The sequence below is a fragment of the Morone saxatilis genome, unplaced genomic scaffold (assembly GCF_004916995.1).
Source record: "Morone saxatilis isolate NCDOM2014 unplaced genomic scaffold, NCSU_SB_2.0 Contig18, whole genome shotgun sequence".
Taxonomy (NCBI): Eukaryota; Metazoa; Chordata; class Actinopteri; family Moronidae; genus Morone; species Morone saxatilis.
In genome coordinates, this window is record NW_023339740.1 from 815,498 (window position 1) to 829,005 (window position 13,508).

The 13,508-nt window shown below is 39.7% G+C and overlaps 1 protein-coding gene across 1 annotated transcript in view; it reads right to left on the reverse strand.

The window, feature by feature from the left end:
* LOC118328058 (receptor-type tyrosine-protein phosphatase gamma-like) overlaps window positions 1–13,508 on the reverse strand; it is a 144,962-nt gene that overhangs the window by 7,362 nt on the left and 124,092 nt on the right. Inside the window, exons 13-21 of the mRNA XM_035661662.1 lie at window positions 13,369–13,492; window positions 12,659–12,674; window positions 8,680–8,776; window positions 7,067–7,149; window positions 6,691–6,825; window positions 5,677–5,811; window positions 5,292–5,467; window positions 4,072–4,207; window positions 2,824–2,970 (exon numbers count right to left, since the gene is read on the reverse strand). Of these exons, the coding sequence (XP_035517555.1) occupies window positions 2,824–2,970; window positions 4,072–4,207; window positions 5,292–5,467; window positions 5,677–5,811; window positions 6,691–6,825; window positions 7,067–7,149; window positions 8,680–8,776; window positions 12,659–12,674; window positions 13,369–13,492 (1,049 nt within the window). The remainder of the gene's footprint in view (window positions 1–2,823; window positions 2,971–4,071; window positions 4,208–5,291; window positions 5,468–5,676; window positions 5,812–6,690; window positions 6,826–7,066; window positions 7,150–8,679; window positions 8,777–12,658; window positions 12,675–13,368; window positions 13,493–13,508) is intronic.

The window sequence follows — 13,508 nt, forward strand, 5'->3', positions numbered from 1 at the left end:
TCAAAACTGTAATCAAAATCTACTTTGCATGAGGGCCTATTATGTGTGTATCTGTGACTTTTATGGTAAAATGTACCAGAAAATGTCAGCATTGTAAACGGACCTGTACTTATATAGCACCTTTCAAGTATTTTGACCAGTCAAAGCACTTTTTAAACTACATGCCACATTCCCCCTTTCACACAGTGATGGAAAACTCCATCGAACAGAAACTACCTCATTCACAATTTGCGGTTCAGTATCTTGCTCAATGGTACCTCGACATGCAGGGGAGGAGCCGGGGATCAAACCAAAAACCCTCCGATTAGTGGAGGACTTGCTCTACCTCTGAGCCACAGCCACCCCTGTACAAAAATACACTTCTCCAGTACTGCTATTTTTAAGAATGAGGTGCACTTCCTCTGTGTGTCTTTAAGACTTTCATTGAATAGTATTGGTAAACATACAAGCAAACAATTCTTCAAAATACTTCAATAAATATGGAGTTCTGTAATAAAGCTGAAAGTAAAACAGAAAGAAGCTCAAAATAGAAAATGCTAAGAATGAAAAAACAAACTGGCTCAAAGAAGTTGGGAAAGACCAGAGGAAAAACAAAGAGCCATAAACAATGACTCAATTCTAATCCTGCCATAAAGACATAAATTCATTACCATAACAAAGAAAGCTATTTTTTTGCACAGATACAGCAAAAGTCTAGACCTTGGACTCAATTACAGCATATTGTGGTAAATGGTAAAAGGACTGTACTTGTATAGCCCCTTTCTAGTCTTCCGACCCCTCACCCTTTCACACAGCGATTGGGCAAAGTCCATCGACAGAAACTAACTCATTCGATAACACCTTCACCACACCGATCCACCTGGCATCAGGGCAACTTTGGGGTTCAGGGATACTTCGACACATTCACCCTTTCACACACATTCACTCAATGATGGCAAAGCCCATCGAACAGAAACTAACACATTCATACACAGGCAGGAGGAGCCGGGGATCGAACCAACAACCTTCCGATAAGAGGACGACCCGCTCTTCCTTCCACAGCCACCCCATGTGATCATAAAAAAATATTATTATAAAATTATGAAATAACAGGTTTCTGCTACACAACCACAACCAATATAAAGCATGGCTGAATGGAAGACAATAGGGCTGCACAATATGGTAAAAACCTCATATTGTGATTATTTTGACACTGATATTGTCATTGTGATATTATTTACCTTTAGTGGGAATGATCATCATCACAATTTTCATTTTTACTGAAAAAACTATTAAAATCACGATGACGTGACAAACATGTTTTAGTCTTAAGTCTGGAGAACAGGGTTAGGGTTAGCTTTAATCTGAGTTTTGATATTAGACAGCTTTTGATCCCAGTTCTTCAATGTATTAAAAACTGTATTGGCTCAATAAAGGCAAACAAGCAAATAATAGTAAGCTAATCCAGCTAATAAACCAATAAATACCAATTCCTAGGTCCTGCACCTTGTGGCCCGACCTGGGCACCCTGGTGGTCATAATGTTCTGCAGCCCCATACCAACAAACTGTGATGCACTGTGTGTTCTGACACCTTTCTATCAGAACCAGCATAAACTGTTTCAGCAGTTTGAGCGACGTAGCTCGCCACCGGCCAGCCTCATCACCACGTTGCATCAAAATGAGCCTTGGTTGCCTGTAGACCCTGTCTACGTCACTCGCTTTTCCTCTTGGACCACCTTTTGAATAAGGTACTGACCACTGGCAGACCCACAAGAGCTGCAGTCTTGGGAGACTGCTCTGACCCGTCATAGCCTCACAATGTGGCCCTGCAAAGTGGGCTCAAATCCTCCATGCCATTTTTCCTGTTCTAACACTCAAACTCTTTGAGGACAAAATGTCCTGTTGCTATATATCCCACCCAGCGAAGGAGCCATGGATCAGATGATAATCAGATAATCAGTGTTATTCACTTCACCTGTCAGTGCTCACAATATTATGGCTGATTGGTGTATAGCCTATAGTCACATCATAGATTAGCTAGTCTTTTGCTAACTTTAGCTAGCTAAGCTAAGATATCACTATAGGCTTTATGTGTATGTGACTACAGGCTATATGTGACTTTTATCTTTTAACCATCTTCAAAATATGGTTTTCCTTTCTACATAGAGAGCCTAGCACATAGCATATACAGTAAAAGGAGGGAGATGATCAAGGTTCTTAAAGCTAGGGTCAATCAGCTAGTAATCTAACCAGATATTACTGAAGCTGAGAAAGTCCGTCCTTGCAATTATAATTTCTGCAATTATTGATTATTTTGTTATCTCAAGAAAACAAGCTTTTTAATCTTGATATCATATTATAAACCGTTTTTATCTCAAGAAAACAAGATATTGTTTTGTCTTATTATTTATAATGTTTTTCAGAAGTCTGGAGTGCCATGCCAGTTAAAAATGTCTGATCAGGCTGTACTTCAGTCGAGGTCTAACTAACTGGAAACTGCATTGTGTCTTTCCGTTAGAGAGAATATTCAGCTCAGTCCCTGTCATTTAAGGAGAAAACTAGCCCAGCTGCAACTGAATGAACCAGACGCTCATTTTATAGTTATCAATAATTATCACAAGACAACAAAAGTTTTATCCTGAGATACCTCGAGAAATTGGCCTTTTGTTTTTGACATAAATTAATCCCTTATGAGAAATAAAGAGATCAAGATGCAAGCGCGGCCATTCTCATCTTCAGCAAGATATGACTAATGACCAGACACTTCACGTTATTTTATGTTGTGATATTTATGCTAAATGTGTTAATGTGAAATGAATAACAAATTTCATCAATCCCTTCACCTTGAACTGTTTCTCCAGACATGTCCGGCCGCCGTGTCCTGATGTCACGATGCTGTTAAAGTAGCTGTGAAGTTGGCTCGCCGCTACTTCTGTCTCCTTCCCCAAAATGGCTTCCATCAAGGCATCGTGGATGAAGATGTACTGCTCCTGGATCAGCCAAAAAAAGTGAAGAAGAAATATTGTGCTTAGCAGCTAGTACGGCAGTACAGGTGGACTTATATGTATAATCTTGTTTTTCAAGTGCCTAACCCATAGATCTACATTGAAACTGATATTCTGCAATAAGATTAAGGATTGGTTATAACAACATTTTGGCTTTTTCTTATGACTTGAAATCTGCTTTGCAGCATCCGAGAAATCAGCACCAGTGTCAAGTAAAATGCTGTATCAGTATAACCACACATAGACACACACATTCTGAGCATACACCCTTCCAAAAAGATGCAGTTTGGTTTGAAGCAATGAAGGATATTTGAAGCAGGCTGAATGTCTGTCAGTTATTTCCACAGGAAAAAAGACTTAACAGATAAGCTTCACAGCTGCTGCCAGAGGAGACAGATAATTAACACCATAACTTTTTTGTGAAAAAACTCTTCTGATGGTCGATCATAACATCAAAACAGGACAATATATTGTCTCCACAACTGCTGACTGTGGATATTTGTGATCCCCAGAGGAATGACTTTTAGGTAAGGTTGGGGACTGAAACTCCAGTACGACACATCATTACGCCAACTCACTCTCTACATGGCTCTGGCAGCAGACCTCCCACTAGCTAGTAACCCTAAACACTGTTAAATTGGGTACGGGCCCCAATGGCCATTTTTAAAGTGGTCCCTTGACCTCTGACCTCAAGATATGTGAATTAAAATGGGTTCTAGTACCTACAAGTCTCCTTTTTGCAGACATACTTACCAATGCTAAACCTGTGCAGTTTGAGGAAATAACCACATATTTTTTTGCATGTGGTGTAAATGTTTTATTTTCACCTTGTGTATTTGAAAATCTCTGCATACTGGGGTCCATAAACAGTGTTCAAATTCCATAAATTGGGAATAGATGCTGTTGGATTGGGTATATTGACCAATAAAGATGTTTAGGTTTGATGCACTTCACTGTGTATGTCTAAATGGGGTACCAGCTAGCAGAAAAATATGTTTATGCTAAACCTAGTGGAGGAAACAATGAGGCACATGAGTTAGACTGCCCACAAACATCTGGTTCACACACAGACACAGACATACAAACCTCAGTCTGGACTAGGTAGTTGCGCTGGGTGCGTATGTGTTTGAGGAAGCCAAGTACATTAACTGTGCTCTTGTCTGTGATCTGCTGCAGCATGCTGTCTATGACGATGTACGTCCCTGTCCGACCCACTCCAGCACTGCAACACAACACAGTGACAATGAGGAACAGCAGGAAAAGCCAAAGAAATAAAATATGAGGGAAATTACATTATGTCGGAAATAAGCATTAAAATGTATGTTTAATTATTCTTTTTTGAGAAGTGACAGGAGAAAGTTGTCAGGAAATGTGGGTATTAGACATACACATTGCATACATGGTCATCACCTTAAATGGCTTTTTTTTATGATGTGCCTTCAAAGGTCCAGTGTGTAGGATTTAGGGGCTTCTAGTGATGCAGATTGGAACTTACTCGTTTCACCCTCCTTTTCCCACCATTGTGGAGAAACTATAGTACGTGCGGAAAATGCGAATGGCTTTGGTTTGTCCCTTCTGGGCTACTGTACAAAGATAGCGGTTCAACATGGCGGCCTAACATGAACATGAGGACGTCTGTGTGTCTATGCTCCGCTACAAAATCAGAGTAATGAGTGGTGTGTTTGCAGCAAACGGCAGTGAGGCAGTGTGACGAGTTATAATCGACCATCACAGTGCAAATGATAGCAGAGAGCTTCATACTCATTCCCCCCGGGGCCACAGTCAGCAGACAATTACCAGTAATTTCTCCCACCAGCCTTACTGTAAAATGCCTTCAAATACAAGCTGGCAACTGTGACTGCAGGCTCACAGATGCTGCTTAGATATGCAACTATAAGTGTGGAAAAACACAAAGGTTTAGGTATTAAGTTAACAGCTATATGTTGATTTGAAGGATTGAAGCATGTTTGCATTTGTTTGTGAAGAAGTGCATTCTTCACAAACATACAAAAGATTAAATTGATGTCTTTGTTTCACAATAATCCAAAAAGATCCAAAGAAAGATCTGCCAATGGATTTATAAGTTTAGCTAGAAATCAAACATTTTCTCCACCACCTGGCCCCAAGTGTTTTCTGGTTAAATTAAAAGGACGTACATAATGTGTCAGCTGTCAGTGACATAAGTGTGTAAAAACAAAACAGTTTTAGTATGTATATGTATGTATGACAACACAGTCTAATTAATCTAGGTGAAAGATAAACGGGGAACAGACTGATGAAGGATGTTAGCAGTGTAGAGACATTACCTGCAATGGACGAGCATGGGTCCCATGTCAGGCATCTGGGCGGCTGCGGACCTTCGGACGAAGGTGAGGACAGGCAGGGTGTACTCGGGAACACCCATGTCAGGCCACTGGGTGTAATGATATTGGAGCACCATCCGTTCACTCTGGGCCCGTGCCTTAGGGTTCCCCTTCCCACCCTGAATAGAGGATAGGAAGGAAAGTAGAGAAGGAAGAGATGTTTGTTGAGTTGGAGAAATATAAAAACACAAAGAAGGCTTTGAAAGCATCAAGTGACAATTTACATTAACTTCTAAGTTCCATACACAGTCGATGATAGCTGCGCTGCTGTGGTCCTGCTACGTATCAGAAATATTGTGAGACTAGAACTCCAGACTGTAATTTTCACCTTTTTGACTTTAGTGTTGCGCAGTGTAAAGTGGCGAACAGTGTAGCAGGCATGAACTTTAGTGCTTTTCAGCGTGACCAACATGTTGCCGTACTCCTCACTGTTCTCTGTTGGCCAGTACTGGTCACATTTTCTCTATAGAACAGAAACACACACATACATCAATTAGATTCAGTTTCTGTCAACATATTGTGGAGGGTGTAAGACGTGTCAATTTTATGAGTATGTGTTAAAACAGGAAACTTCAGTCAATTCATTACTTTTCCCATGAAACAGATCAAATACCTATATTGTTTCTGTGGTGAGATGTTTTTTTCCAAGCCAAACACAGTAAAAAAAGGTACCAATAAAGTAAATATGTTTGGTGATTGGCCAGTACAGTGGTACCAATTTGTGTCTCCCATAGCAGTTAGCATAGATGCTGCTAGCATCAGATACGATAAGAACTGTAGAGTATTTCTTCATTAAAAGAAGACCAAAGATCGGCACTGAAGGTCTTTCGATGAAAAAGAGTATTTTTGTGCCTGCCCTTTTCCAAACAGTTTATAAAGGCTTCCCAGATGTTTCTGTTGTATCAAACCATCTGGCACAGTCAGGCTGGCACGTCCAGGTAAGCACTGACATATGATCAGCTGATCAGCTCTAGCACCAGGTCGCTACAGGTGGACAGACACACAGCAGGAAAAGCACAAGTGGAACTAATGACTTTACTGATGGCTTGGCAATGCCAGTGAGCCAGCACAATACCAGGGCCCTGGAACTGGCTCACCTAATTACATTTTTACATTATTGATTTAATTAGTAACACCGTGTTTGACAATTGAAAATGTCTGCTATAAGAAACAGCTATTGCTGAAATGTAGTAGGCCTAACTATGTTATCCTAAGCAGAACTAGAATTTCTAATTAACGGTCATTGAGTTTTTTTTTTGAGTTACTTTAGAACAAGCTAGGAAACATTTATGAACCTTGCCATAAATGTCTACATTAAGATTGTGTGCGTGTCAGAACATACCCGGCCTTTCTCCACTAAGTTGGTGATCATGACAATGATGCCAACATTTTGCTCCCACACCATCCGCCAAAAGTCTTCAAAAGTGGACTTGAGAGGTCCCTGGGCTGCGATGTAGGCTTTAGGCTTATTATAACCCTAATGGATGCATGACAAAGAGACACAGTATTAGTTTGGCACTTAAAAATAGAAATGGAATGATAACAATCAAAATGTCTTCAAAAACTTGAGAAACTATTATACTATTATATCTAAGATATATCTCTTGATTCTTTATTGTTTTGTATTTGTTCTTGCAGTCATCATCTCATGAATGAGATGTCCTTATTATACAAACACACAGACACAGTACTTGAGATGTCCCAGCAGAAGCACTCACATCCACATAGTTGGCATTGATGTAGTCAGTGTGTTTGGAGTCCTTCCCAGCCAGTGGCCTCAGCTTCACCCTGCTGTGGTCATCTGAGGAGGAAACCCAAAGCAGTAAAACAGTGAGTGTGTTTGTGGGGCTGAAACCTCAACAGGAGCTAACCCTAACTTACCCTAACACAGTGTTGTCCATGTATTGTTATTGTCTTTGTGCCCTGCCAAGGCACCTGCTCCCTAACAGGAAGAGCATTAACCTTTGTGGTTGAAACAATGGTCAAACTGGATTGTGTAGCTTTTTACAGACAGCTAACCAGCATGGTACCTGCCCTTTGCTTCTAGCAAGCACTTAAAAAAAATAAATACAAGACTTTCAGCCACAGCCAATGCATGAGACATGAAATATGTATTATAAATTAATGTAGTCAAGCACCAAGCCTGTGTGTGGTGTCTCAGCATTAGAGGGGTTGTGGTAAGTTTGTGCTCTGCTAGTGATGGAGCCCAAGGATGGTGATCTCAGTTGGTTGGTTTGCTTTAACATGAAGACTTTGGTTCTGTGATTTGTGCTTTAGTAAATAAGTTTAAAACGTAGCAGAAATCACTGTAACATTTTTATCCAATTGGTCAGTTCTTGTCCAAATTAATTTTAGCATGAACATTTATGGTCCTCATAATGATTTTAATGACACCATAACCTTTCCTTCCCCTTAAAATCTAATGGATACATGACATTTACTATGGAAATTATCCATGTGAATTTTTTCTGTTTTTTGAGTAACTTTCCTTTTGCAGCAGCATTTGGATGAGTCATCAACAAGGTAATTGATTACCAGAGGGTCGATTTCTTTTCAATATTCATGGTCTACAGAGGAAGAACCATACTTATTTGGATGATCCAGCTGCTAATCTTCTCCAAAAGTTGCACTCAGGATCTTGCATGGCAATTACAAAGAACTCTTTGGAAATCTGGTGATTCAATAACTTTTTTCCCCTCCATTTTCTCTTTACATTCTACCCCTGGAGCAGTTCTTGCTGCAATAGAAACTCTTTGAAGGTAAATGATGGTGAAAGGCGTTAACCAAACAGTTTAACATTAAAAATCCACTCAAATTTATCTGCTCTTTTAAAAAAATCCAGGTCTTTTACAGTGGCAAAGGGTTAAAAAAAATTAAGATAATAAACAATACAATGAGCCTTACCTATGTCTGGTTAAAATAATCAGAACAAGTCTAAATGTCTAAACTTTCAACTGGAAAACACTTTTGATCAGTTTAGTGTTTCAACTAAAGTTACGTTACTCTTACCAGCTTGTTACTCTGATTGCATTATACACTATAGGTGTATAAAAATTGACATATATGCATATGCTGAACAAATGGAAATTAAATTAAACCTGCCAGACAAAAGTATAGAATTAGCATTGGTTGAGACATATGTAATAACTTATGTTAATAAAAATATGTTTGACAGTAACAAAACATAGGTTCAGTATGTACCAAAAAACTGACACCTGGGATAATACACAGTGTGTAAATACAAAATATATTTTGCCTGACATTAACTGCAGCAGTTTAAATTAAAAGTGTACTATATGAAGAAGACAGTACAGGGTATGTGTGTACTCACAGGCCACTATGTTGATGTATCTGTTCTTGTGCTTGTTGTCAGGGTGGTTGGAGTGCTCTGATGTGATCTTCATATCAACAGTGCACCGTTGTACCTCCTGGGAAAGGATACACACACACAGACACACACCCATATGTCAGTCTGATATGTCTGTACATTGGATAGTTACATTTCCACTGTGGAGGTCCCCAGAGGATTAATCCTTCATGTATCAGTGACCCCTAACCTTTCGTCATGTACCACCATTAACCATTAACCATTAACATATGAACATGTTCATGCTCCACAGAGGATTAAACCTGATCCTTCCATTCCTTCCACAATAGATGCACAATAGACCAGTGGTTCACAACTTGGTGGTTGAGACCCCCACTAGGGACCACTAAAGCTTCACAAGGGGTTGCTAGGCCTTCTTCATTTCATAAGGGGAAAACTTTAAAAATAATACTACACAGTAGGCCTATATCTCAGCATTTTGTTCATGTCTGTGAACTAAATAAAATTATTAGTTTTAAAGTTTAAAATATTATCTAAGATATAAACTTTGAAGATCTGAACACAAGCTATATTCATAGAACCTTCACTCTGATAAAAGGCCTTATCCTGCATTAAAAAAGAAGGCAGCACAATGAGAAGAAAACACAGAATTTGCCAAAAAAGCCTGTCAAGTATGTATGATTGTTTAAAAGTTCCTTAAAAATATCAGGAAAATCTTTAATGAAATACTCCATCCATGTTCACTGTTTGGGTTCATTGTACAGTTTATCAGCTGTTCTCTACTGTTATTGTTATGCATGAACTAATATGGATATAATATGAAATATGCATAAAATATGTCAGTTTACTCAATGATAGAAAATGGGACCCTAAAGGAAAAAGGTTGGGAACCACGGACACCCTATTTGAAAGGAGAGTATGTTTAAAAAGTTATGTTTTAAAATTATACAGTCTACTAGGGTCTAATCAGTGATCAAACCAGGATCACTATAAATTACAATAAATAAAAACAGGAAAACCCTAATTCTTACCTTGTTGTTCCAACTTCCAAAAAATTTACTTTAGTTTATTTATTTATTTCTCTCTCAGGGACAGTGCATATCAATAAACACTGCTGTAAATATGCCAGAATTAATTAAAAGGCTTTTTTTTCCTCCAGGTGTACAGATTGACAGCCTGAAATCAGTATAAATCAGTGAAATCTGTTAAAAGTTCAAATATTATATTTTATTCTTTTGTTGGGGATCTCTACAAACCTAGTTTGAAAACCACTGGTGTAGTGAACAATGCAGCCTCTAGGGGCTTCTGCCTATGCTTTGGACATAAAAACCTTGTTTCCCAGGCAATGGCTCATCATTGTTTTGTAATAGCATGAATGTAGCATGTGAGGCATTCGTTCATTTGCAGAGATGGAAAAAAGCAGATAAGAAGTCTATAGTAGGTCTAAATCGGTTACACATTTTGTGATACATCTTGCCATGCTTTCTGTATAAATATATATGATTGCTTTTCATAATTCATTATACAGTGTTTTTTGTTATTTGGGTGTCTGACATCCACCACACGGCGCTGTCATTTCTGGTTTACGTCCCTTAGTTTAAATGTTGCTCTCCTAGTTCTACCGTTTGGGCAGATTCCTCCTTTCTCTTTCATTTTTCCTCTTCGGCACTAGCAAATTTTGCTTTTCTTCACAGCCTGTGCTAAAATAAGTTACATCTCTTGCTTGGCATAATCATTTATTTTCTTGACCTGAGGGCATGGTACAACATGTTGGAAAGTAAGAGCTACAGTGAAATGACTTGAATTATGCACAAATTCAGACTGAAAACCAATTACAGAATTCACCCTGGAGATATTTTCTTGTTTACTTCCTTTTTAAAAAAAATAATTATTCTCCTATGTGGATACTGCCTTATGGCTGTTGCTTAGAGTCTGAAAAATGACAGAGAGCAATTCTGGGCTTAGCAGCCTGTACATATATGTCAGTGTTTAATGTTGAGTTTCTGCCAAGCAAACAGCTGTTGGCTGCTAGCTCAGCATGGCCAACAGAGAGGTTCAGGCGCTGGATTTGGCTCTGACCCCTCGGTCTCATTTCCACTGGAGCTTCACAGGCCGACTGCCTTGTTTCAGCACTATTAAACGCAGATTCATCACATTAATTGGGATGGGGATTTATTTTGGGTGTAGCGAGCTTCATGGTGAGTATGTGTGAGCATATCAGGTTGCAGGTGTGATGGGAAAAGACAGGATTTGACTGGAGATGATGTCACACAGACAGGTGATGTGATCAGCAGATGGCACATGGACTGGAACATATACACACACATATATGCAGACACTTAAACACATGCAACACACACACACACACACACTGATATTTGCATGCACACACATGCATTCACATATATAAACACTTTCCAATTCCAAGCCCAAGTTAACATAATGTAACTTGCAGTTAAGTATAGTACATACAGTGTCATATACTTTGAGGTTGACAAGGTGAAGCAACAGTGTTCCTCAAGTGTTATCTGACCTAGCTTCATGAACTCGCTGCCTAACAGTTTGGAATGTGCCTTTGACACTGAGTGAATTTGGTATCAAAGAGTGAACATATGTACAGCAATTGACCCGAATTGCTCCTGATGCTGTGCACGAATGAGGTAGTTTCTGTTCGATGGAGTTTGCCATCACTGTGTGAATGGGCGAATGTGGCATATAGTGTAAAAGCTTTCAGTGGTCGGAAGACTAGAAAGGCGCTATACAAGTACATGTGCATTTACCCTTACCATGTCATGCACATAGCCAGACATCGCTGGAACGCTTCTATCAAAGTTGCTCTTGCATGCTTATTATACAGAGATAATGGGAGACTGGGAAGAGGGACTGCTGTGGTTGAAGTTGTCAGCATGGGAGGCAATACAAGAGGGAGGGAGAAGAGAGAGACTATTATCCCGCCTCTGTCCTATTTCACTTGGTTCCAGTGTTCAAAGTTCAAATGTCATCGTTTATTCTATGTCCTCAGGTCTGGTGGCTCTAGATGAGGGTTGGACAAGTGGGTAGATGTTAGAGCGCCCCAATGGAAAAACTCTCCAGCTCTGTATGATGACACACCATTGCGCACACATTTAGTCGAACATGATATTCATGTGGAAAAGTGCACCAATTAAACAGTTCCTAGAGGTATGTACCACACAAACATGAAGTGATGGAGTCTGAGGTGGAGTACATGTTGGACAATAATATTGCGGTCCCGTCATCCTAAATTAGCTAGTTTGCTGATGGGTAAATCTTAACAAAAGTTAACCAAGCGAAATTCGTATCCGCAAATGGAAAATTGCATAGACCAGGTCAATGCAGCAAAATTTGTGAGTAAATTTGACTTATTAAAGGGATATTTCCACATTCATCATGCTGAGGCATGCCTCACTATCAATTTGGTTGAGTTTGCCAAGGCGATCGTGATGTACCTCAGCTAGGTGGTCTGACAGAAGCAGGTTTGCCTAGTTGTGCAGAGCTGTTGTGCAGTTCCCTGTTCCCACTATAAAGAAAGAGCTGATGTGTTCTTTGGGTTTGATAGGATACTACTGTAATTTCTGTAAAGGCTTTTCTACAGTAGTTGTGCCCCTGACAGATCTGTTAAACAGCAGTCTAAATTTGTGTGGTCCCCTTATTGCTAAATTGAGTTTGAAAATGTGAAGTCCCTCCTAAGCTCTGCTACTGTCCTGGCCACGCTTGGATGAGACATTTAAGCCATCATGGCCTTCTGGTGGCACGTGGGCCTGCTGCTCAGGGCAGATGCTCATCAATAAAAAAGATAAAAGACTTTCTGTGAAGTTTAATTTTAGTACTATCTGTTACAATAAATATGATCTTTACTTCCTTCATTTGTCTCTCCTGATTGAAATATTATTGCAGTGGTATTTTAAATGTTGTGGCTGAGTAGTCTTGGCTGAGACTGCTGTGATATAACATATAAACTTACTGCAGAACCGAGCAGACTGTAAGGACAAAGTACAAGATTGTTAAAAACACACTGACACACATACACACAATATGCCATAACTGCAAGTTTCAGTTAGAAACAAAAACTGTGATTAAATAATTTAATAAAAACAAATTTCCTTTCAGAGACCTGACATTTAATTTAGCTAACAGAATGTGACTGTGACGTGGAAAATATATCAAACGATCAAGAATGAACTTTGAGCGTCAACTGCAACTTGACAACTGGGAAAACTCCATCTACTGATGAAGACCATGTAAGGTGACTGAAAGCTCCAGAAAAGAACTCAACCTCTTGATAAGTTTGTAGTCTGGTTTATAAATCTTTGAATGATCAACACCAGATCATGGTCTGATATGGTAAATGGACTGTACTTGCATAGTCTAGTCTTCTGATCATCAAAGTGCTTTTACCACAACATAGAATGATGACCCGTCACAAACAGAAACTAACATTTATACAAAATCAGTGGTCACTTCACTTTGGGAGCAATTTTGGGTTCAGTATCTTGCTCAAGGACACTTCGACATGCAGCAGGAGGAGCTGGGAATCGAGCTGCCCACCTTCTGATTAGTGAGCCACAGCCTAAGCTGTTATCAGCAGTGCTGCTGGTAAAGACTGTGAACCAACAGTCCTCAGATTGTCAGTGTGACAGAAACACTGTGTGAGCTCTGGTTGTCTGTTTATACCTGAGAGTGTCCAGTCTCCACTGTGGATCCTCCAGTCCAGCAAACGCCTGCTTCACTCCTGAGTCTCCTGGATGATTGTAGCTCAGGTCCAGCTCTCTCAGATGGGAGGGGTTGGAGCTCAGAGCTGAGGCCAGAGAAGC